At 34.0% G+C, this 26,602-nt stretch overlaps 3 protein-coding genes across 3 annotated transcripts in view; 2 read left to right on the forward strand and 1 right to left on the reverse strand.

Moving 5' to 3' along the window:
- The first annotated feature begins 3,730 nt into the window (after positions 1–3,730).
- Positions 3,731–5,704, forward strand: LOC135136997 (gastrula zinc finger protein XlCGF57.1-like). Its single transcript, XM_064066519.1, has 2 exons — positions 3,731–4,803; positions 4,857–5,704. The coding sequence occupies exons 1-2, from the start codon at positions 3,962–3,964 to the stop codon at positions 5,521–5,523; spliced, it is 1,509 nt and encodes a 502-aa protein (XP_063922589.1). The 5' UTR covers positions 3,731–3,961; the 3' UTR covers positions 5,524–5,704.
- A 6,485-nt stretch (positions 5,705–12,189) lies between these two features.
- LOC135137002 (single-pass membrane and coiled-coil domain-containing protein 4) lies at positions 12,190–12,799 on the forward strand. Its single transcript, XM_064066528.1, has 2 exons — positions 12,190–12,489; positions 12,547–12,799. Exon 2 carries the CDS (start codon positions 12,556–12,558, stop codon positions 12,739–12,741), a length of 186 nt encoding a protein of 61 aa, XP_063922598.1. The 5' UTR covers positions 12,190–12,489; positions 12,547–12,555; the 3' UTR covers positions 12,742–12,799.
- The window catches only part of LOC135136996 (glypican-4), an 86,261-nt gene continuing 72,449 nt past the window's right edge, over positions 12,791–26,602 (reverse strand). Inside the window, exons 4-5 of the mRNA XM_064066518.1 lie at positions 20,095–20,429; positions 12,791–13,454 (exon numbers count right to left, since the gene is read on the reverse strand). Of these exons, the coding sequence (XP_063922588.1) occupies positions 12,933–13,454; positions 20,095–20,429 (857 nt within the window). The 3' untranslated portion in view covers positions 12,791–12,932. The remainder of the gene's footprint in view (positions 13,455–20,094; positions 20,430–26,602) is intronic.

The raw sequence follows: 26,602 nt of genomic DNA on the forward strand, positions 1-26,602 counted from the left end.
AAGAAAATTTATCATTTTGTCTTTTTTGACAGTCATAACACATGCATCCAATTCCATATTTCTGATTTTTATTTTTAACAAAATTTGAATGAGATTTTATTGTTTTACAAATGGAACATTTTCTTAATAACGACTCACTTTTTGGCTCTACCAACATCTTTGACTTATCGGTAACATTCGATGATGTTTGGTCTTAAATATCACAGAAATATTAGAGGTGGAAATATTTTTCAATCTATAAAAAAATTTGCTATACCAGCTAATTAGGCTTCTTATATCGCAATATACTAAAACTTTTTTGGAAAAATAATAAAGAGGATATCATTCAAGGTGTAACTTCAGGGCTTAAAAATGTAGCGTCTACATACGTAAAATCACCGCCGTTTTCTACATATAAAGACGAAATTATAAAGCCCATTCTAAACAAAATGAAAGAAAAATCGTTGAATGAACATTTACGAGGTGATGGAATAAAAAAGGTCCTCATGAGCAAACCGAATCGATTGACTAAAAAATCAAAGGATATCATTAAAAATCTGCTGAACGCTGAGGTTTCCTAAAAGACATCTTTTTATTTAAATAAATGGAAAACGTTGTAGACAATTTTTAAATTTATTTAAATTTTATTTATTTTTTTAATTTTGGATATCTTATGATTTCATGAGAACTTCTCGTTGTTATCCCTGTACTTAAAAATTTTTATACCGAGCGATTTTGATGAAACTGCAAAATTTGCTATATTTCAATTAGCGAGTTTGGAAAAATGGAAAATATCCAACTAATTTTCGAAAATAGTTGAAAAACCATAGAAAATGACAAGAGTGCCAAAATCAGTTTTATTTTATCAAATGCTAGCCCCGCCCACCCACCCTCTATTTTCTTCGTGGATATGTCATCTGCCAAAATCAGTCTTATCTTAGCAAGTACTAGCCCCGCCCACCCGCCCCACATTTTTTTCTGGGTTATATCATCTGCCAAAATCTACCTTATCTTAGCAAGTGCTAGCCCCGCCCACCCCCCATCTTCTCATTTTATTTCTGTATAATATCACCCATTTCATACAGATTGGATAAAATCAATCATTGACAAGGAGGCAGGATGGGTGGGGCTAATTATGTTCTTTGGTCGAATGGGAGTGGCAACTAATAGAATCAACGATGTGAAAGAAGTACACCCTTAATCTATTGTGTTCTACTGTTGCAATATCTTCTACCAAAATCTATAAATTTACTTATATTAGTTCTTAAATGAAATTCTTCTAGAATGTGATCCCAAATTTTTGGATATCATATAATTTCATGAGAAGTTTTCGTTGTTATCCTTGTACTTCAAAATTTTTATACCGAGCGATTTTGACGAAACTGCAAAAATTGCTATATTTCAATTAGCGACATTAGAAAAATGGAAAATATCCAACTAATTTTCGAAAATAGTTGAAGAATCATAAAAAACGACAAAAGTGCCAAAATCAGTTTTATTTTATCAAATGTTAGCCCCGCCCACCCACCCTCTATTTTCTTCGTGGATATGTCATCTGCCAAAATCAGTCTTATCTTAACAAGTACTGATGATTGCAATGGAGATAGGGTGGGTGGGCGGGCTGACATTTTGTCTTTTTGTTTTAATATATGTAGACTTCTTTTCACAACATGAAACTTAAAACATATTTAAAATGAAAAAATGGTGTAAGGAAATATAATAAATGTATTAATTAAAAAAGAAAACCAAACAAAAGCCCCAATTTTTTCATTCTTTGTCAGACCGAGAGGCGGAGCGTAATTGCAAAATTAATATTTCCCTATACAAATTTATCATTTTAAACATGTTTTAAGTTTCTTGTTGTTGAAATCAGTCTACACAAATTTAGAAAAAGGCAACATGTAGCCCCGCCCACCCGCCCTATCTCAATTATGATGATTTTTTTAATCGTCGAGAGCCAAATTTAATTGCAAAATCCTTATTCTTTATCCACAAAAATACCATGTGAGACATGTTTTTGAGTATCGTGATATTCAAAGACAAAGAATACTACGTATATTAAGAAAAAATTAAAGCCAAAGATTAAGCCCCACCCATACCTGCCCTGATTTAAATAGTTATGAAGTTTTCATTCGTTAGCAAACCTAGGGGCGGAGCCTAATTGAAAAATCCATACTTCTTTACAAAAATTTACCATTTTAAACATGTTTTAGGTTTTTAAGAATAAAAAAGATCATCACAATCGAGATGGGGTGGGTGGGCGGGGTGTATATTTTGCCTTTTTTTCTTAATATACGTAGTGTTTTTAGAACAACGCGATACTCAAAAACATGTTTTAATTTCTCGTAAAGAAATTAGAATTTTGCAGTTAAACTTCGCCCCCTTGGTTCACTGTGAATAAAAAATGATTACAATGGAGATAGGGTGGGTGGGCGGGCTGACATTTTGTCTTGTACATTGAGTTTGATGAGTGTTTGTTTAGATCAAAGAAAAATGGCCTTATTTCAGAATTATTTGCTGGAATACCTCCAAATATAAGCAGAGCATTCACATATAGAAATTTATATTTCTTTAAAGATAAAATGTATTATGAATTTGATATTTCGAATACATTAGTTAAATCTGATAAATTTGACTTGACAGTTTTCGGATTTAAATGTGGGCTTATCGATCAAATAATAAAACTGATTCAACGTCTGTATTAGTAAAAGTCTTTCTTTTTTTTTATATACATATAAATGGATCATAAAAAAATGGTGTGTGCTGAAGTGGCCCAATAGAAAAAGTGAGCAAAAAGGCAAATTTTAACTTTTAAAAAATGTACCTTGAAAAACGAGGTAGATTTGATAAAAAAATGGTGTGTGCTGAACAAGCCCATATAGTACAAATTTCAAAGCAGGAAAAATCGCATATAATCCTAATTCATTATCAAATATAGTTTTTATCCCGGGTGTTTTGCTCGTCGGAAAAATCTATCAATTTTCGTTTACAATGGTTATCTAGATGAGTTTGAGATGAGAATATCTGCTTTTTAAATATACCTTGAAAACCAGGCTATTTAAAAGTATTAAAAACGTGTTGTGTTCTAAATGGGATTTTCCAGACGGTTTAAAACATGGCGTTAATGAAATTTGTTTGGACAAAACCGTATTCATTTTTGTTCTGAAGTAACCCAACAGAAAAACAGGGTTAAATGACGAATTTTAAGTGTTTTTAAATGGTAACTTTTCTTGGCCGAAACCGTATTCACCTTCGAAAAACCGAGCAAATTCTTTGAAAATTTTAACTTTTTTAAAAGTTACCTTGAAAACCCGGCTAAAATCATTAAAAACGTTTTGTGTTCTGAGGGGGCCTTACATTTGGGATAGATGTCTCGACAAGGTTTTACAGAAATATGTAACACCTTAATTATCGTGAAAACAGATTTCGATAGTTTGACATTTGATGCAGATAGGGATTTCTCTGTGGCAAGATTGGTACAACGCAACTTGGAAGTATTGTTGGTTGCATATCATAAAAATCCTCAAAACACATCCACTCAAATTTGAGGACCAACAAACTCGAAAACTGTCAATAACGGTCACAATTTAAAACTTGCAACATTTTTATTACTATTTTAATCTTTTCAGAAACATTGAACTTTGGTAATGTTGTCAACAGCACGAACTTTTCACTTTCTGCGATTGGTGCCCCTGGTACCCAAAAATTAATTTTAAGTTTTTCATTACAAAAACAACATTTGTTGCTTTATGACACCCAAACAAACACAAAAAATGCAAAAAGGAATGTTCAAACTTGTTGAATTATTTTAAAATTGCCTTGTTTTTATTTACAATCGTCTCAAATGTCATCCACCTGTCATCTGCCAACCAACCCTCCATGTTTGTTTATTATTGACCAAAAAAAGTGCCCCCAGAATGTGAAATCGGCCAAAATTTCGCCCCCTTTACAATGGAAAGCGGCATTTCATTAATATAATGTCATGGAGAACCGTTGCCGATTATGCGCCGAACTCGGCGCTGATCACTACAACGCTCTCGACGACATTGACTTGATAGTGCGAATTTTCCAACTTTTCAACGTAAAAATAAGCAACGACGACAAGCTACCAACATCGGTGTGTCAACTATGTACAGAAACCGTGAAACACACGTGGGAGTTCAGCCAACACGTGCAGCAATCCCAGGAAGTCTTGAACAACATACTCATCGAGCTCAACAAACCTCAGGAAGTGAGAATTCCACACAGACCCATTATCGACGAGGTAAAATCAAACCCGACCGACACCAACCCCAAAAAGGAGGAACCGATCGCACACAAACCCCCAGAGAAGACGAAAAAGCCGAAATCCAACAAAAAAGAGAGTGACTCGGAACTCAGTGACGTTGAAGTGAACGACGACGGCACCGTCACCCCGAAAAGCGAACTCTTCGGCTGGCACACCTATCCTTGGACGTGCTGCGACTGCCATCAGAACTTCAGCAATTCGGAAGACTTGCGCGAACATCATGCCACCGTCCACGGGCAGGCCCCCTCGTATCCTTGTGCCGACTGCCCTAAAGTTTATACCAAATACAGTACGTTTTTGACACACGTGCGCGTGCACCGCCCCAAGTTGCGCTTTTGTTGTGACATTTGTAATAAGTGGTTTGCTACCGTTCTGGCGCAGAAGAAGCACAGGAGCGAGCACGTGGACGAGAGGCCCCACACCTGCAACACGTGCGGGAAGAGTTTTCGCATGCAGTCTGCTTTGATGGTTCACGCCAGATCTCATTTACCGGCGGAGCTGAAGAACAAGCACCAGTGTGACCAATGTCCAAAAAGGTTTGTACGAAATCATTTTCACTTACCTCGCGTCATCCGCCCCAATCTTGCAGATTCGGCACGAAGCCCAACCTCATGGCCCACAAGCGCATCCACGCCGGCGTGCGCGACTACACCTGCGACCAGTGCGGCAAGAGCTTCGTCCAGAAGGGCAACCTCGACAACCACCTCATCACCCACACCGCCGCCCGGCCCTTCGCCTGCTCGACGTGCGGCAAAGCCTTCAAGACGCTCGTGCGCCTGCGCAAGCACGGCTCGGTGCACTCGGGCCTGAAGCCGCACCAGTGCGACATCTGCGGCCGGCAGTTTCGCGAAAAGGGCACCCTCAAGGAGCACCACCGTATTCACACCGGCGCCATGCCCTTCACGTGCGAGTTCTGCGGCAAGTGCTTCCGCTTCAAGGGCGTGCTGACGACGCACCGCCGCCAGCACACCGGGGAGCGGCCGTACTCCTGCCACGAGTGCCAGCACCACTTCACCAACTGGCCCAACTACAACAAGCACATGAAGCGGCGGCACGGCATCAACACGAGCGTGACGGTGCGCAAGCCGCAGAGCATCCCGCCGACGGGGATGCCGCACAGGAACCCGCCGGGGACGGTGCTGGCGCCGCCGCAGCCGATTACGATCACGGAGAGCTTCGTGGAAACGCCGGCGTCGTTCTACCCGGTGCTGAGTCTGTATAACCTGCCCGAGGAGCTGCTGCAGCAGAGGGTGTGAGGGACTCGTGTGATTGTCGGGGGTTTTTAGGTGTAGATTTCTGCAAGGAATTACGTAACGTACGAGTAGAGGAGGAATAAGTGTGTCGACATAATTTGTTTCAAATGTTTATTTATTTTTATTACAATGTATCATTGACGGTGTGTACAAATAAATTGATCATAGTGTTTATGAAATTAAATTCGAATTTGGCTTTTATATGTAAAGGGTGTAGTCTTTTGATTGCGAACACAGTTCACGACCGAAATTCAAACAATGAAGTACCATCGAGCGAAGCGAGTATTACTTTCTGTTGACATTGAAGTTCCCGCTGACGTTGCTTTTAGAGCTGAAAATTGTAATTTATTAATCCCGTTACCAAGTTGCCTTTGATAGTAACTTTGATGTTCAATTTTTGCCGTATTTAAAGGGGTTGAAGAAGAAAAGTGGAGGATTTAAGTTGATTACTACAAAAATTTACTATTTTAGTCATGTTGTCGAAATAAGTCTACACATATTAAGAAAAAAAAGGCAAAATGGAGCCCCGCCCACCCACCCCGTCTCAATTGTAATGATTTTTTTTTATTCGTCGTGAGTCAAGAAGGCGGAGCTCAACTGCAAAATCCTTATTTTTCTACGAGAAATTAAAAACATGTCTTTGAGTATCGTGTTCAAAAAATAGTACGGATATTAAAAAAAAATTAAAGCCAAAGATTAAGGCCCACCCATACCTGCCCTGATCTAAAGAGTAATCAAGTTTTAATTCGTTGGCAGACCTAGGGGCGGAGCCCAATTGAAAAATCCATATTTCTTTACAAAAATTTACCATTTAAACATGTTTTAGGTTTCTACGAATGAAAAAAATCATCACAATCGAAATGGGGTGGGTGGGCGGGGTGTATATTTTGCCCTTTTTTCTTAATATACATAGTGTTCTTGGAACAACGCGATACTCAAAAACATGTTTTAATATCTTGTAAAGAAATAACAATTTTGCAGTTAAACTTCGCCCCCTTGGTTCCCTGTCAATAAAAAAATCATTACAATGGAGATAGGGTGGGTGGGCGGGCTGACATTTTGTCTTTTTGTTTTAATATATGTAGACTTCTTTTCGCAACATGAAACTTCAAACATGTTTAAAATGGAAAATTTGTATGAGGAAATATCAATTTTGCAATTAGGCTCCGCCCCACAATTGCAAAATCCATATTTCCTTGCAAAAATCTACCATTTTAATCATGTTTAAAGTTTCTTGTTGTGAAAAGATGGCAATGTATATTAAGAAAAACAAGACAAAATGCAAGCCCCGTCCACCCGCCCTATCTCAATTCTGATGATTTTTTTTATTCGTCGTAAGCCAAGAAGGCGGAACTCAACTGTAAAATCCTTATTTCTCTACCAGAAATTAAAAACATGTCTTTGAGTATCGTGTTCAAAAAATACTACGGATATTAAAAAAAAATTAAAGCCAAAGATTAAGGTCCATCATACCTGCCCTGATCTAAAGAGTAATCAAGTTTTCAGTCGTTGGCAGACCTACGGGCGGAGCCTAATTGAAAAATCCATACTTCTTTACAAAAATTTACCATTTTAAACATGATTTAGGTTTCTAAGAATAAAAAAGATCATCACAATAGAGGTGGGGTGGGTGGGTGGGGTGTATATTTTGCCTTTTTTTCTTAATATACATAGTGTTCTTAGAACAACGCGATACTCAAAAACATGTTTTAATTTCTTGTAAAGAAATAAGAATTTTGCAGTTAAACTTCGCCCCCTTGGGTTCACGCGAATAAAAAAAATCATTACAATGGGGATAGGGTGGGTGGGCGGGCTGACATTTTGCCTTTTTGTTTTAATATGTGTAGACTTCTTTTCGCAACATGAAACTTCAAACATGTTTAAAATGAAAAAATTGTATAAGGAAATATAATAAATGTATTAATTAAAAAATAAAACCAAACAAAAGCCCCAATTTTTTCATTCTTTGTCAGACCGAGAGGCGGAGCGTAATTGCAAAATTAATATTTCCCTATACAAATTTATCATTTTAAACATGTTTTAAGTTTCTTGTTGTTGAAATCAGTCTATACAAATTAAGAAAAAAAAGACAACATGTAGCCCCGCCCACCCGCCCTATCTCAATTGTAATGATTTTTTTAATCGTCGAGAGCCAAAGGAGCGTAATTTAATTGCAAAATCCTTATTCTTTATCCACAAAAATACCATGTGAGACATGTTTTTGAGTATCGTGGTATTCAAAGACAAAGAATACTAAGTATATTAAGAAAAAATTAAAGCCAAAAATTAAGCCCCACCCATACCTGCCCTGATCTAAATAGTTATGAAGTTTTCATTCGTTAGCAAACCTAGGGGCGGAGATTAATTGAAAAATCCATACTTCTTTACAAAAATTTACCATTTTAAACATGTTTTAGGTTTCTAAGAATAAAAAAGATCATCACAATCGAGTTGGGTTGGGTGGGCGGGGTGTATATTTTGCCTTTTTTTCTTAATATTCATAGTGTTCTTAGAACAACGCGATACTCAAAAACATGTTTTAATTTCTTGTAAAGAAATAAGTATTTTGCAGTTAAACTTCGCCCCCTTGGGTTCACTGCGAATAAAAAAAATCATTACAATGGAGATAGGGTGGGTGGGCGGGCTGACATTTTGTCTTTTTGTTTTAATATATGTAGACTTCTTTTCACAACATAAAACACAAAAACATGTTTAAAATGGAAAATTAGTATAAGGAAATATCGATTTTGCAATAGGCTCTGCCCCATAATTGAAAAATCCATATTTCCTTGCAAAAACCATTTTAACCATGGTTTAAGTTTCTTGTTATGAAAAGATGGCTATGATTAAGAAAGAACAGACGAAATATATGCCCCACCCACCCGCCCTATCTCAATTCTGATGTTTTTTTTTTAATTGGTCGTAAGCCGAGGGGCGGAGCTTAATTGTAAAATCGTTATTTTTCTGCGAGAAATTATCATGTGAAATATGTTCTTAAGTAATAGTGTTATACAAAGAAAACTAAATGTATTAATTAAAAAAGAAAACCAAACGAGACGCCCCAATTTTTCATTCGTTGTCAGACCGAGAGGCGGAGCGTAATTGCAAAATCGATATTTCCCTATACAAATTTATCATTTTAAACATGTCTTAAGTTTTTTTGTCGAAATCAGTCTACAAATACTAAGAAAAAAAAGGCAAAATGTAGCCCCGCCCACCCGCCCTATCTCAATTGTGATGATTTTTTTTATTCGTCGTGAGCCCTCAATGCGGAGCTCAACTACAAAATCCTTATTTTCTTACAAAAATTTACAATTTTAAACGTGTTCTAAGTTTCTAAGAATAAAAAAATCATCACAATTGAGATGGGGTGGGTGGGGGGGGTTTATATTTTGCCTTTTTTTTCTTAATATACGTAATATTCTTTAAACAACACGATACTCAAAAATATGTTTTAACTTCTTATAAAGAAACAAGTATTTGGCAGTTAAGCTCCGCCCCCTTGGTTCACGGCGAATAAAAAAAATCATCACAATTGAGATGAGGTGGGTGGGCGTGCTGTATATTTCGCCTTTTTTTCTTAATATACATAGTGTTCTTGGAACAACGCGATACTCAAAAACATGTTTTAATATCTTGTAAAGAAATAAGTATTTTGCAGTTAAATTTCGCCCACTTGGGTTCACTGCGAATAAAAAAATTCATTGCAATGGAGATAGGGTGGGTGGGTGGGCTGACGTTTTTGTTTTTGTTTTAATATATGTAGACTTCTTTTCACAACATGAAACTTCAAACATGTTTAACATGAAAAATTTGTATACCATAATTGCAAAATCCCTATTTCCTTGCAAAAATGTACCATTTTAACCATGTTCTAAGTTTAATTAATAAAGAGCAACAAATAAATAGAACAAACTAGGTCACAATAAACGCAACAAAAAATGGAAGTTCGAAAAAGAGAAAAAAGATGATTAAAGGTTGCCAACAGAATGTAAAAAGACGACGATGAAAAAAACGTGACAAAAAAAAGGCGATAAAAAATGGAATCAAAATGGGACTAAAAAAGCAATAAAAAGGTGACAAAAAGATGCTCGAAAAAGGTAATAAAATACAGACAAAAAATGTTTTTAAAAAATGGCAATCTGAAAAAGTATCAAAAAAAGGAACGAAAAAGGGCCACAAAAATGCCACTTAAAAAAATGAAGGGGCACAAAAAGAAGAAGAAAGGTAAAAATACAAAAAAGTCCACTAAAAAAATTGGAGTTAGAAAAAGTGGCAGGGAAAACGGAAAAAGTAAGTGACAATAAAGGGCCACAAAAAGAACAGGAATAAAAAATACTAAAAAAGGCCATTAAAAATGTGCTAAGCAAATCATGGAAAAAATGCGACAAAAATTGCGATAGAAAAAAACGGACTAAAAAATCATCACAATTGAGATAGGGTGGGTGGGCGGGGCTACATTTTAACTTAATTTTTTTAATATGTGTAGACTTATTTCAACAACATGAAACTTCAAACATGTTTAAAATGAAAAATTTGTTTACCATAATTGCAAAATCCCTATTTCCTTGCAAAAATGTATCATTTTACCATGTTTTAAGTTTCTTGTTGTGAAAAGATGGCTGTATATATTAAGAAAACAAAAGACAAAATATAAGCCCCCACCCACCCGCCCTATCCCAATTCTGATAATTTTTTCATTCGTTGTAAGACCGAGAGGTGGAGCGTAATTCGATATTTCGTTATACAAATTTATCATTTTAAACATGTTTTAAGTGTCTTGTTGTCGAAATAAGTCTACATATATTAAAAAAATAAAGTTAAAATGTAGCCCCGCCCACCCACCCTATCTCAATTGTAATGATTTTTTTTATTCGTTGTGAGCCCAGAAGGCGGAGCTCAACTGCAAAATCCTTATTTTTCAATGAGAAATTAAAACCATGTTTTTGAGTATCGTGTTGTTCAAAGAATACTATGTATATTAAGAAAAACTAAAGCCAAAGATGAAGCCCCACCCATACTTGCCCTGATCTAAAGACTAATCAAGTTTTCATTCGTTGGCAGACCTAGAGGCGGAGCCTAATTGCAAAATCCATATTTCCTTACAAAAATTTACCATTTTAAACGTGTTTTAAGTTTCAAAGAATAAAAAGACATCATCACAATTGAGATCAGCTGGGTGGGCGGGGTTTAGCTTTTGCCTTTTTTTTCTTAATATACGTAGTATTCCTTGAACAACACATGTTTTTAATTTCTTATAAAGAAGTAAGTATTTTGCAGTTAAGCTCCACCCGCTTGGTTCACAGCGAATAAAAAAAAATCATCACAACTGACACAGGGCGGGTGGGCGGGTTTTGGTTTTGCCTTTTTGTTTTAATACGCCTGCATTTCTTTCCACAATATGAAATTTCAAACTTGTTTAAAATGAAAAATTTGTATGAGGAAATATCAATTTTGCAATTAGGCTCCGCCCCACATTTGAAAAATCAATATTTCCTTACACAAATTTTCCATTTTCATCATGTTTTAAGTTTCTTGTAGTGAAAAGATGACTACACATATTAAGAAAAAAAGGCAAAATATACACCCCGCCCACCCGCCCTATCTCAATTGTGATGATTTTTTTATGCATCGTGAGCCAAGAGGGCGGAGCTTTATTGCAAAATCTTTATTCCTCTACAAAAAATAAGAAACATGTTTTTGAGTGTCGTATTGTTAAAAAAAACTGTGTATATTAAAAAAAATTAAGCCCCATATCCATCCCAAGCTCAGCTCTTCGTTGAACAGGTGACTAATAAATGGCTTCATATTAGTGGACCTCATTGCCTCTAACAAAATTTGATTTTTGTCTACTTTGGGGGATTTTCTTTCAAGTTGGCAGCAGTGCACACGATCGCAATCGCAATTTGATTGATTGAAAACCCACTGCCGTGCCAATTTTCAACAGCAACATCAGCGACAAGTTTATAAATCGACCTTAAGAATGTCAATTAGTAATGTGGGCAGTCACCCATGCACGTTTAGGGGATTTAGCGGAATGTTACCCTTTGGTTGGTATTGGGTTGGAATATATGGATCAATCGCATTCTACGCCACAGTCCGCTTCAATGAGTGTAATTATTATAATGAAAAGTTACTTACAGTAGCACAAACATAGCACGCGCTAGACGCATCCGCAATACCGAAACTTTAAATGTATAGACATTTTGTGGACACCACTATCAAACGCTGACAAAATTTTCGTTCGATCTGCGGTCCGCTTCGAAGATAAATTTTCCAAAAAAACTTAACCCGTTGGAAAATTCGGATAAATGGAACAGAAAAATGCACTACAATACACAGTTTTATCTAAATGGGACACTTTCTGGTCTCAATAAGGCAAAAATGCAACATACCTTCACTGTTTTCCACCATCTTCACCGGCCACCTATGGTAAATGGAAAGTACGATAACTCGCGAAAAAAACACAAACTATCGAACGTACAGTCTGCTGGTGACACATCCAACAACTTAAACAACAATTAACCACTTTAAATTGTTTAAAAACTCTCACAATCACCACTCGCTTTCCGCCATTACATTTTCAAAAATTGACATTCGCACAGTCACGTGACTCGAGATACATTTCTCGGCGATTGGCACCACTGGTCAAATGACAGCAGTAAACTTGATGTTTGAACAATTTTCTCGAAAATGAGTGAAATTTGTGTCGTAGCGATCGTAAACCGTGATAAGGCAGGTTATTTGCTACATAAAATCGTCGAAAATAGCAACAATCGATAACCTTGGTTGTAATAAGAGGACAATAATGTGTACTTTGAGCCCCTCCACTTCGCTTGACAACCTGTTGTTTGTCAACGTGTGTGTGACGTGTAACTTAACCTACAAAAGTCGGATGTAACGTCAGCAAGCGATAGAGCGATAGCTAGGTAGCTGCTTGCAGTTGGTGGCGATTAGTGAGTAAATTCGGTAAGTTTTTAATTCTAAGCCTGGACTAAGTGACGCTAAAAGTGTGTTTCGATGAAGGACCCCAAGATGCGGCAGCTCAAAGGTGGCAAACAGAAGGAGTCCTCAAAGGAGAAGAAGCAGCGGAAAAAGGAGCAAGCCGAAATCCAGAAGCAAGTGAAAACCATCGTGGTCCCAGCCCTCTGTGTCATGTTTGTTTTCATAGTAGTGTACGTTTATTTAAAGACCCGCCCCGCCAGCTACGCCATGGATTGAACACTTGTTTCCTACTCGACAAATTATTTTTATTAATAAAAAACCGTGAAAAAATGTATCTCGTATATTTTCTTTTTCTGTTAATATAAATACATCTAAACTTCACATTACATGGAAAATGTTACAAAACATGTACACAAAAAGTCAAGCGTCGAGTCTCTCACTTGGCCCTCTCACTTATTTACAACTTATCACAGCAAGTCCGATATGGCACCCCCGAACCAGACCAGCACGATGGGCAGCAGGAACTGCGCCAGCGCGCGGTTGAGCGACATGGTGGCGGCGCCCCCGGCCGCCCGCGGCGCGTCGGGCGCCGCCGTGCTGGGGGGCGGCTGCGGCCCCGGCACCTCGTCGATGGCCTCGAACTCGTCCTCGACTTTGGGCACGAGCTTGGGCTCCTCGCTCTCGGCGCTGTCGATCTCGAAGTCGCCGGAGCCGGAGCCCGAGCCGTCGAGCGTGTCCTCGGTGTCGTCATCAAAAAACTCTACTTCGTCGCCGTGGTAGGCTTTGCGCAGCTGGTCGGTGAACAGCTGCAGCACGTAGATCTGGTCCTTGACGACGGACGAGTTGCCGGCCGGCGGCTTGCCGGGGGGCTCGTAGTCGCCGATGGCGGTGCCGTTCCAGCACTTGCCGTTGGCGCTGGGGGGCGCCGTGAGGTTGTTGCAGAACTGGTAGGGCAAGTTGGCCCAGAACTGGCGCGTCTCGCGGACCTTCTGCAGATAAAAAAGACGAAAATTAGTTTGGCAAAAGATAAGAATTCAATTATTTATAATTAAATTTATTTAGTTTTTTTTTATATATATTTTTAAACTGATTTCTGCTTTTAATGTTTGATAGTCAGCTTACAAACCACAAAACAAATTGGTCCAAAGACCGAACTTCCCTCGCCCCTGACGTAGGCACAATCAAACCAATCCAATTTCCTAAAACAATTAACTATAACATTTGACTTTGCGAATTTTATTTTTTAATAATAACTTCTGTAGGTTAAAATAAGTCTGAGGATTGTTAAAATTACAGGTAAAGAAGCCCACCAGGAGTAAGTTTTCAGTAAATTTTTCATTATAAAATCTTGTGATGACGTTAACTTTTTCAAGGACAATAAAAACGACAAAAAAAAGAGACAAAAATCCACAAAAAAGCGATACAAAAGTGAGACAAAAAACGGTACAAAAAAATTACAAAAAGGTAACAAATAAATAGAAAAAATAGGTCACAATAAAAGCAACAAAAAATGGGAGTTCGAAAAAGAGAAAAAAAAAAAGATTAAAGGTTGCCAAAAAAAGGCGATAAAAAATGGAATCAAAATGCGACTACAAAAAGGATTAAAAGGTGACAAAAAGAGGCACGAAAAAGATAATAAAATACAGTCAAAAAATGCAATTAAAAAAAGGGAATCTGAAAAAGTATCAAAAAAAGTGATCAAAAAAGGGACAAAAAGAAAGTGATGAGAAAACGAAAAAAGGCCAGAAAAATATGATAAATGATGGGATCATCAAAACGCCACAAAGAAGCGACGGAAAAGGGCCACAAAAAATGCCACTTAAAAAAAAAGGAAACGACACAAAAAGAAGAAGAAAGGTAAAAATACAAAAAAGTTTACAAAAAACCCACTAAAAAAATTGGAGTTAGAAAAAGTGGCAGGGAAAACGGAAAAAGCAAGTGACAATAAAGGGCCACAAAAAATAAATGCCATTAATAAAAAGAGCCAAAAAAGCGAAAAAATGACACAAAAAGAACAGGAACAAAAAAATACCAAAAAATGTGCTAAACAAGTTATTAAAAAAGGCGACAAAAAAGGAGTCAAAAAGGCGATGCAAAAAGAGAAATAAAAAAATACTAAAAAAGCCCACAAAAATGCGACAAAGAGGGTGAAAAAAATCGCGACTTAAAGGAAAGTAATAAGTGGTAAAAACGACAAAAAAAAGGATGAAACAGCGACAGAAAAAAGCAAGAAAATAGCGAAAAAAGTCCACAAAAAGGGTGATACAAAAGTGGCCAAAAAAATTAAAAAAAAAAAAGGGCGACAAAGAAAGAAAAAAAAATAAGTCACAATAAAGAGTGTCAAAAATTACGACTTAAAAAAATGGAAGTCAGAAAAAATACCAGAAAACGCCACGAAAAAATATAATTAAAAAAAGGGACGGAAAAAAAGGCCATAAAAATGCTATTGAAAAAGCTACAAAAAAAAAAGGCAACAACAAAAGAGGATCAAACAAAGACAATAAAAGCGACAAAAAAGGGAAAAACGTCCATAAAAAAGGGGAAAAAATGAACAAAAAAAAGAGGGGAAAAAATACAAAAAAAGGGCAACAAAAATGCCATAAAAAAAACTGTCAAAAATTGCGATGGGAAAAAAATGCCACAAAAAAAGGAAGGAAAAAGTGGTAGAAAACGACAAAAAAGACAGCACAAACCAAGATAAAAAATAGCGACAAAAAGCGAGAAAATAGCGAAAAAAGTCCACAAAAAGGGTAACTAAATAAAGGAAGTTAGAAAAAGTGGCAGGAAAAACGGAAAAAGCAAGTGACAATAAAGGGCCACAAAAAATAAATGCCATTAATAAAAAGAGCCAAAAAAGCGAAAAAATGACACAAAAAGAACAGGAATAAAAAAATACTAAAAAATGTGCTAAACAAGTTATTAAAAAAGGCGACAAAAAGGAGTCAAAAAGGCGATACAAAAAGAGAAATAAAAAAATACTAAAAAAGCCCACAAAAATGTGACAAAGACGAGTCATCAAAAAAGGTGAAAAAAATCGCGACTTAAAAGAAAATAATGAGTGGTAAAAACGACAAAAAAAAGGATGAAACAGCGACAGAAAAAAAGAAGAAAATAGCGAAAAAAGTCCACAAAAAGGGTGATACAAAAGTGGCCAAAAAAATTAAAAAAAAAGGGCGACAAAGAAAGAAAAAAAAAATAAGTCACAATCAAGAGTGTCAAAAATTACGACTTAAAGAAATGGAAGTCAGAAAAAATACCAAAAACCGCCACAAAAAAATATAATTAAAAGAAGGGACGGAAAAAAAGGCCATAAAAATGCTATTGAAAAAGCTACAAAAAAAAGGCAACAACAAAAGAGGATCAAACAAAGACAATAAAAGCGACAAAAAAGGGAAAAAAATGAACAAAAAAAGAGGGGGAAAAATACAAAAAAAGGGCAACAAAAATGCCATAAAAAAACTGTCAAAAATTGCGATGGAAAAAAAATACGACAAAAATGGAAGGAAAAAGTGGTAGAAAACGATAAAAAAGACAATAAAAACAAAGTTAAAATAGCAACAAAAAGCGAGAAAATAGCGGAAAAAGTCCACAAAAAGGGTAACTAAATAAAGGGAGTTAGAAAAAGTGGCAGGTAAAACGGAAAAATCCAGTGACGGTAAAGGGCCACAAAAATGCCATTTATAAAAAGAGAGTAAAAAAAAAGGTACATAAAAAAGTACTTAAAAAATACTACAGAAAAATATGATAAAAAAGCCATGGAAAAAAGGGCATTCAAATGCTATAAAAAGAGCTACAAAAAAGACAACAACAAAAGAGGATCAAACAAAGACAATAAAAGCGAGAAAAAAGGGAAAAACGTCCACAATAAAAGGGCGATACAAAAATGGACAAAAGAAGGGCGACAAACAATTACAAAAACAAGGGCGACAATGAAAAAAATTGGCCATATAAAAGGCCACTTAAAAAAAGAGTCCAAAAAAGCGACACAAAAAGAAGAGGAATAAAAAAAATACGAAAAACAGCCACAAAAAGGGCGACAAAAATTGCTATAGAAAAAAATACTACTAAAACGCAAGTAAAAAGTGGTAAAAAACGACAAAAAAAGACAACAAAAAAACAAGATAAAATAGCGACAAAAAGCGAAAAAGATCCATAAAAAGGGTGACTAAAAAAATGGAAGTTAGAAAAAGCGGCAAGGAAAAAGGGAAAAACCAATCGTCACAAAAGCTACAAAAATGTCATTTATAAAAAGATAGTCAAAAAAGAGATACAAAAAGAAAAGGAAAAAAATCCACAAAAAATATGATAAAAAAGGAAAGGAAAAAAGGCCATTAAAAACTACAAAAAAAGACAACAAGCGTGAAAAAAGGGAAAGACGTTCACAAAAAAGGGCGATACAAAAATAGACAAAAAAAGGGCGACAAAAAATTACGAAAAGACTGGCGACAAAGAAAAACAATAGATCACAAAAACTGCCACTAAAAAAAGAGTCAAAAACACGACACAAAAAGAAAGCGATGAAAAAACGAAAAAAGGCCACAAAAATATGATAAATGATGGGATCATCAAAACGTCACAAAAATGCCGTTTATAAAAAGAGAGTCAAAAAAAAAGGGACACAAAAAGAAGAGGAATAAAAAAATACTTAAAAAAAAAGGCCACAAAAAATATGGTATAAAAGAAACATTGGAAAAAAAGCCATAAAAGTGCGATAGAAAAAGCTACAAAAAAGACAACAACAACCGAGGATAAAACAAAGATAACAAAGGCGGGAAAAAGGGGAAAAATTGACAAAAAAAAAGGGCGACAAAGAAAAAATAGGTCACAAAAAAGCCACTACAAAAAGAGCGTCAAAAAAACGCCACAAAAAAGAACAAGAATATAAAAACACAAAAAAGTGATCAAAAAGGAAAAAAGAAAGCGATGAAGAAAACGAAAAAAGGCCACAAGAAATGTGATAAAAAAGCAATGGAAAAAAGGCCATAAAAATGCGCTAGAAAAAGCTATAAAAAAGGAGAAACAACAAAAGAGGACAAAACAAAGACAACGAAAGCGGGAAAAATAGGTCACAAAAAATGGCACTAAAAAGAGTCAAAAAAAGCGACAAAAAAGGAGAGGAATAAAAAAAATACTAAAAAAGGCCACAAAAATTTGATAAAAGTAAAGCCATCAAAAAGATACAGGAATAAAAAAAAATACAAAAAGTGATCAAAAAGGGACAAAAAAAAAGCGATGAAACACGAAAAAAAGGCCATAAAAATATAATAAATGATAGGATCATCAGACCGCCACAAAAATGCCATTTATTGAAAGGAAGTCAAAAAAAAGGGACACAAGAAGAAAAGGAGTAAAAAATACTAGAAAAGGCCACAAAAAATGTGTTTAAAAAACAAAAAAAAAAGGCCATAACAATGCGATAGAAAAAGCTACAAAAAAAGACAACAACAACAACAACAACAACAGAGGATAAAACAAAGAAAAGAAAGACGGGAAAAAAGGGAAAAAATTCCACAAAAAAGAACAGGGATATAAAAACAAAAAAAAAAGATCAAAAAAAAAAAAAGAAAGCGATGAAAAAAACAAAAAAAGGCCAAAAAATGCCATAAAAATGCGTTAGAAAAAGCTATAAAAAAGAGAAACAAAGACATCGAAAGCGGGAAAAATAGGTCACAAAAAATGGCACTACAACGGAGTCAAAAAAGGCGACAAAAAGAAGAGGAATAAAAAAAAATACTTAAAAAGGCCAGAAAAATGTGATAAAGAAAAGTCATCAAAAGGGCGACAAAAATTAGTATAGAAAAAATGCGACGAAAAAAGAAGTAAAAAGTGGTAAAAAACGCCCAAAAAGAACATGAAATAGCGAAGAAAGTCCACAAAAAGGGCGACAAAGAAAGAAAGAAAAAAATGGGTCACAATAAAAGGGGTCAAAAAATACGACTTTAAAAAATGGAAGTCAGAAAAAGTGGCCATTAGTGAAAAAAGTGTTTAAACTTTAAAGGGAACCAAACAATGACACACAAAAATGCAAAGACATAAAAAAATATAAAAAAAGCAACAAAAAATGCAAGTTAAAAAGTCAGAAAAAGTGGCAGAAGAAAACGAAAAAAAGGTGAAAAAAAATAAAATAAAAGCCACAAAATACCTCTAAAAAAATGGGAGCAAAAAAGTGGCACAAAAACAAGAAAGGGAAAAAATATTTAAAAAGCCCACAAAAAAAAATGAAAAAACCGCCATAACGATTCCAAAAAATATTAGAAAACAGGTACAAAAAACGCGGGAAAAGAAGCGAAAAAAGTTACAAAAAGAGCGATACAAAAGTTGACAAAAAATTACAAAAAGAAGGGCGACAAAAAACAGACAAAAAATAGGGCACAATAAAAGGCGGCAAAAATACGACTTAAAAAAAATGAAAATCAGAAAAAGTGGTCAACAAAAGCGAAAAAACGCTATAAAAAAAGAGTACAAAAGTAACAAAGACAATAAAAAATAATTAAATTTACCTAATAAAATTTGGAGAAGATAAACAAAATTTTGATTGGCCTTAAACGTGATTTATAGCAGTCGATTTTGTAGTTTCCAAGTTAAATTGTAACACATTATTTTATATTTTTGATTTTTTTCCAAAAAACTACGAGTTTAAGATAAAGAGCAAGAACGGAGTAATAAACGGTGTCCAATAAAACTGCACAAACGACAGACAGATGTAAACGGGTGACCTACTTTTTCCTACTCTACAGATTACGAAACGTTGAAAAAAGTGAAATTAACCATTCGTCAAGTGGACCCTATTCTAGCTGTCTCGCGAGAAATGAAAATCTATTAAATTAAAATTTATCTCGTGTCAGGACAGTTATTAGGTGAAAACTCGCATCACTCGCATCAAAACAATTTTCCCACACAGAACTTCAACTTCAGTTTATGTAATCATTTAAATTGCTGTAAACTTCGCAACAGTGCAAACCGAAATTCGTATATATTTATGTTTGAAAATATCTCTTTTACGACGTTCAAGAGATTTTTTCTTCAAACAAATATTGACACCCTAAGTAACGAAAATATTTTTATCCACTACGATAACGAGCATTACGGGCTTATCTCCAAAGCTATGTTTAGTTGTGTAAACTGTTCTTTGTCTATTTACCCAGTTGACAGTTATTGTAATGAGACAGCTGTCACAAATACACCAAAATGGTCGAAATAATTGTACTTAAGCAATTTGGCGCGTTACTTTAATATCAAAAAAGCGCAAAACGACCACATGTCTGAACAAGTTCAGCGCTCCCAGCAAAAACCGCTAAAACAATAAATTCCCCATTTAGCGCCTTACTCCAAAATTACCATCCACTAAAAGCCTGCGCCGAAATCTTCTCACACTCTCCAAAAACGACGAGTCCGCAAGGCCACCGCCATTCATAACAAACTTTATCGCCTTAATCCATTTTTAAACATCCTCCCCTTAATTACCGCCCCCCGCCTTAATGAAACAAACCAGACCCCTCTGAATTTTTGACAACCGAATTCGTCCCTATCCAAACAAACAAACCAGCCTAACAGATTTATTAGAGCGTCTTCGTCTCGGACATCTTGTTTACGCGTCGCGCCATCTGGCGTCCAATGACGTACACGTACCGTCTTGATGTCTTTGATGAGTCTCTCCAAGCTCGGTCCTTCGTCCTCCTCTTCGTGCTTCTTGTTTTTCTTCTTCTTGTGGCCCACCTTCTTCAACGGGGAGTATTTCACCTCGTAGGCGGCGTTGTCCTCGAGCTCGTCGTCGCTGAATTTCGTTTTCCTTTTTCGTCGGTTCAGAGCTGGTTTGCCGCAATAAGTGTAGATCTTCTGCGAGACTTCGGTGCCGCTCTCTTGGAAGTTCATGATGGCTTCGGAGATCTTGATGTTGAGGGGCTCCACGACGATTTCGATGTTGTAGGGACCGACGAGGCGGTCGGCGACCTTGTCGAGCGCATCTACAAATAAAATATACGTTAAACTGCGACGTCCAAGAAACGTTGTCTATCTGTCATTCGCAAACGTTACAACATAACCTAAAAACTACGTCTAGTTTTCGACTATTCAAGGTCGCTCAACCAATTTTCGTTCTTTATTGAATTAAACGAGGCGTTTTTCAATCAATCGTGCCGTGGCGGGAGATTAAGATAACACCACGAGGACCTTGTCATATCGTGGAAATATCACGATCTTCGTTATCTCCAATATTTATTGTTTCGGTTTAATGGAGATTAATGATTTGATGTCGATGTTCTGTTGCTTTGTTGTGGTGTATATTTACCTAATCGAGTTTTTATGGTCGCCGTCGTAAAAAAATAAAAATCTGATAGCGTTCACTTCGATAGTGGCGGCTTTACGCTTTGTTTCGTTCTATTTTCGCCTCGAGATTTCTCGCTTCTGTTTAATTCAAGTCGCGTTTCGTAAAGTTATTCGTTTTGTTTTGAGGGGTCGTGGGACGATTGAATCGTTGCGTTTAAAGATTTATCATTTTGAGGAGTTCGTTTTATTGATTGTTGTGTTATCTTTATTTGATGCTTCTGTTTTGGATTTTTATTTGAGTGTGTTTACGGTGGGAGCGTAAAGTGGAAGTTTGTTTTTTTAATGGGGGTAATAAGGAGCCGTTTTGCTTCCTGTGCGTAAACTAAGGTACGATAGCAATCGAGACCGAGGGCGACTGCTACACTCATGTTTTCTCGACGTTTCATGACCTCCAGAGTACGAAAAATGTGGTCTCCTGTTTCCGGAGCGATTGAACAAATCTGTCTGATTATCCCCACCAACAACAGAATGACGTCATCTATAAATTTTACAATAGTAACTGTCGTCCTAATGCTTTGAAATCTTGCAAACGTTTTAAGGTTATCGGTTATCATGCCCCCAGGATTTAATCATTTCATCTTACAGTTTTGTCGAATAAATATTATTTAAATATGAAAAATTTAACACAGTCCTGTGAACTTGTGGTTTATGAATCCGTGTTGAATTTTCATCCTAGACATCGAGATTTTTTTGGGGGAAAAGCAAAACTGAATAACAATGTGTCGATTTTTCGGTTTTTCGATTTTACGATTTGTCGATTTTCGATGACTCAATTCTTTGATTTTTAAACTTCACGCTTTTTCAATTTGGGGTTTATAAATTTTCAATTTTTGATTTCTCAATTTTTTGATTTTTCGACTTCCGGATTCGATATTTTAATTTCTTGCTTTTTCTATTTTTCGAATTTTTAAATTTTCTACTTTCTTGATATTACGATTTCTCTATCTTTCGACTCCCGCTTTTAGGTTTTTCGGTTTTTCCAGTTTTTCGGTTTTTGAAATTTTTAATTTTTCGATTTTTCAATTTGTCGAGATTTCGATGTTTCGATTTTCAATTGTTCATATCATGTTTTTTTAGGTTTAAATTTTAATTTCAATTTTGGGCTATTTCTCTACTTCGATTTTCTAATTTTTCAATTTTTCGGCATTTCGGGTTTAGAATTTTTCAATTTCTCGATTTCTAGTTTTCGATTTTTTAGTTTTTCGATTTTGTGATTTTTTAATATTTCGATTTTTCATTTTTTTTACTTTTTACTTTTTGGAGTCATCAAAATTTTTCGACTTTCCAATTTCTTGAGTCTTCAGTTTTTCGATTTCTCGACTCTCCGATGTTTTTTTTTTAGGATTTTTCAATGTTTCGACTTTTCAATATCTTCATTTTTACTTTTTTGTTCAAAAAAATTCAAAATTGAAACGATCAAACTTAAAAAGACAATAAATTGAAAAATTGGGAAATGAAAAATTTCAAAAATTTTGTTTAATTTCAATTTTGAATGTGTCGATTTTGAGCTATTTCGATTTTGAGCTATTTCGATTTTTCGATTTCTAATTTTTCGATTTCTTTAATTTTATTATCCCATTTCTGAAATTTCCAATTTTGCAATTTTCGGATTTTTCAGTTTTGGGATTTGTTAATATTTCGATTTTTTGATTTCTGGATTTTTCAATTTTTTAAATTTTAGATATTTCGGTTTCTCGGTTCATTGATTTTTCTTAAATTAAATCGAATTTTCGAATTTTTAAATGTTAGGTTTTTCACTTTTTTAATGTTTCGATTTCTCGCTCTTCTACTTTTTCGACTTCTCGCTTTGAGATTTTCCGATTTAATTTTTCAATTTTGAAAATTCTTGATTTTTCGATTTTTAAATTTTTCTGTTTTTAAACTTTTCGATTTTTCATTTTTTTGATTTTGACCCATTTCGATTTCTCAATTTTTCTATTTTTCGACTTCTTGATTTCTTGATCTTTTGGTGTTTCGATTTCTCGATGTTTCAATTTTTCTATTTCGAGTTTTCGGTTTTCCGATTTTGCGACTTTTCCAACTTCGATTCGATTTTTGATTTTTCTATTATTCTATTTTCAATTTCACGAGTTTTCTATGTTTCGATTTTCAATTTTTCGATCTATGTATCTATGCTGATGTATCGATTTCTCGATATTTCAATTATTCATTTCAATTTCTATTTCTCGGTTTTGCGATTTCTCGGCTTCGATTTTCCAATTTTTCAATTTTTCGACATTTCGGATTTGTGTTTTTTTAATTTCTCGTTTTTTCAATTTTCCGGTTTTTCGATTTTTCGAGTTTTTAAATGTTAAATATTTCGATTTCTCGATTTCTGCTTTTTGATTCTTTAGTTTTTAGCTTTTTTCATTTTATTTTTTGGATTTTCGATGGTTCAATTTTGGGATTTTTTAATATTTCGGTCTTTCAATTTTTCGATTTCAATTATTCACTCTTTCGAATTTTTGAACTTAAAATTTTTTGATTTTTCAAATTTTTGATCTTTCAATTTCTAGTTTTTCCAATTTCTAACGTTTGACGTTTCTCAATTTTTAAAATTATTGATTTTTCGATTTGCTGATTTTACAAATTTTGTTCGATTTTTCAATTTTCCGATTTTGAGTTAATTCGATTTCTCAACTTTTCAATTTTCTTTTGATGTTTCGATCTCTCGATGCCTCAGTTTTTTTAATTCCATTTTTCGATTTTGCAATTCTTCGACTTTTAGATTCCTAGTTTTTTTGATTTTTTTGTTAGTTTACCGATTTTTAAGATTTTATTCCTTCTATCTTTCAATTTTTCGAGATTTCTTTGTTTGGATTTTCAATTTACTGTTTTTTAAGTTTAAACGTTTCAGTTTTGAATTTTTCGATCTTGCGCAAGTTTTTGATGGTTGAGTTTTGGGATTTTTCAAAATTTCGATTTTTTTGTTTTCGATTGTTCAATTTTTCGATAGGTATTTTAATTTTTCAATTTTTTTTATTTTAGTTATTTTGGTTTCTCCATTTTTCGGTTCAACGATTTTTCTATTTAATAAATTAAACTGAATTTTCCAATTTTTAAACGTTAGATTTTTCACTTTTTTGTTATTTCGATTTCTCAATGTTCCGCTTTTTCGACTTCTCGCTTTTAGATTTTTCAGTTAAATTTTTCAATTTTTATAATTCGCGGTTTTCCGATTTCTCAATTGTTCTGTTTTTAAATTTTCCGATTTTTCAGTTTTTTGAATTTCTTGATTTATCCAATGATTCGATTTTTCAACGTTTCGATTTTTCGCTTTATCGGTATTTTAAGTTTAAATGTTTCAATTTTTCACTTTTGATTTCTCGATTTTGCGATTTTTCGATTTCTCAATTTCTAGTTCTTTTTTTTGATTTTTTAGTCTTTCAGTTTTTTAAATTTTACATTTTCGATTTTTACACTTTTTAAAATTTTGATGTTTTGATTTCTCGGTTTAAATTTTTTTAATACGTATTTCGATTTTCCTGGATTTCTGGACACCTCGGTTTTTCGATATTTAAAATTTTTCGGTTTTTCATTTTTTCGATTTCTCGATTTCTCAATATTTCAAGCTTTTGACTTCGATTTTCCAATTTCTTGATTTTTCGACATTTTGGGTTTGGGATTTTTCAAATTTTCGATTTTCTTCGATTTTCCAATTTTTCAATTTTTCGACATTTTCGATTTTTGCATTGTTCGAAATTTTGATGTTACGAGTTCCCAGTTTAAAATTTTTTAATACATATTTCAATTTTTCGATTTTTCGCATTTTCAATTTGTGGACCCCTCGGTTTTTCGATATTTAAAATTTTTTAGATTTCTCGATATTTCAATTTTTCAATTTCGATTTTTCTGTTTAGCGATTTTTCAGGTTTCGGCTTTTTAAACATTAGATTTTTCGGTCGTTCAATTTTTACATTTTTTCGAGATTTCGATGTTTCGATTGTTGATTTTTCGATTGAACTTTTTTTTAAGTATCAATGTTTCAAATTTGAATTTTTCGATTTTCCGACTTTTCAATTTCTCGATTTATCTCGATTTCCCGATTTTTCAATTTCGATTTTGGTTTTACGATTTTACCCCTTCGATTTTCCAATTTTTCGGGTTGTGATTTTTCAATTTTCGTCAATTTTTCGGTTCTTTAAGCGTTAGATTTTTCGATTTCTAGTTTTCTAATTTTCTAATTTTCAGATTTTTTAATTTAAATTTTACGATTTCGGAAATTTTCGATGGTACAGTTTTAAGACTTCATTATTTCGATTTTTCATTTTTTGACTTTTCACTTTTTGGAAACCTCAAAATTTTTCGACTTTTTGATTTTTCAATTTTTCGAGAGGAATTTTAATTTTTCAATTTTTTTTTAATTTGAATTATTTCAATTTCCCGATTTTTCGACTTCTCGATTTTTTGATGTTTCGATTTCTAATTATTTTAATTTTTTTGGTCTTTCATTTTTGTAAATTTTACATTTTCGATTTTTCCATTTTTCGAAACTTTGATGTTTCGATTTCCCGATTTAAAATTTATTAATACAAATTTTAATTTTTCGACTTTTCGATTTTTTGACTTTCCAATTTTTCAATTTTTCGAGAGAAATTTTAATTTTTCAATTTTTTTTTAATTTTAATTATATCAATTTCCCGATTTTTCGACTTCTCGATTTCTCGGTCTTTTGATGTTTCGATTTCTAATTATTTTAATTTTTTTGGTCTTTCATTTTTGTAAATTTTACATTTTCAATTTTTCCATTTTTCGAAACTTTGATGTTTCGATTTCCCGATTTAAAATTTATTAATACAAATTTTAATTTTTCGACTTTTCGATTTTTTGACTTTCCAATGTTTCAATTTTTCGATTTCTCGATGTTTCAATTTTTCAATTTCGATTTCTCTGTATTGCGATTTTTCAAGTTCGGTATTTTTCAAATTCTCGATTTTTCAATTTTTCGGGTTTTTCGGTCGTTCAATTTTTACATTTTTTCGCGACTTCGATGTTTCGATTGAACTCTTTTTAAGTAGCAATGTTTCAAATTTGAATTTTTCGATTTTCCGAGTTTTCAATTTCTCGATTTATCTCGATTTCCCGATTTTTCAATTTCGATTTTGGTTTTACGATTTTCCCCTTCGATTTACCAATTTTTCGGGTTGTGATTTTTCAGTTTTCGTCAATTTTTCGGTTCTTTAAGCGTTAGATTTTTCGATTTCTAGTTTTCTAATTTTTGTTTTTTTTTAAATTAATTTTTACGATTTCGGAAATTTTCAATGGTACAGTTTAAGACTTTTCATTATTTCGATTTTTCATTTTTTGACTTTTCACTTTTTGGAGACCTCAAAATTTTTCGACTTTTTGATTTTTCAATTTTTCGAGAGAAATTTTAATTTTTCAATTTTTTTTTTAATTTTAATTATATCAATTTTTTTGGTCTTTCATTTTTGTAAATTTTACATCTTCGATTTTTCTTCCATTTTTCGAAACTTTGATGTTTCGATTTCCCGATTTAAAATTTTTTAATGCATATTTCAATTTTTCGATTTTTCGGATTTTCGATTTGTGGACCTCCGGTTTTCCGATATTTAAAATTTTTCGACTTTTCGATTTTTTGACTTTCTAATTTTTCAATTTTTCGATTTCTCGATGTTTCAATTATTCAATTTCGGTTTTTCTGTTTTGCGATTTTTCAAGTTTGGTATTTTTCAAATTCTCGATTTTTCAATTTTTCGGCTTTTTAAATGTTAAGATTTTTCGGTCGTTCAATTTTTACATTTTTTGGAGACTTCGATGTTTCGATTGTTGATTTTTCGATTGAACTCTT

Source organism: Zophobas morio, unplaced genomic scaffold (genome assembly GCF_036711695.1).
Source record: "Zophobas morio isolate AGI-343-1 ecotype UQ-CSIRO unplaced genomic scaffold, CSIRO_AGI_Zmor_V1 ptg000028l, whole genome shotgun sequence".
NCBI lineage: Eukaryota > Metazoa > Arthropoda > Insecta > Coleoptera > Tenebrionidae > Zophobas > Zophobas morio.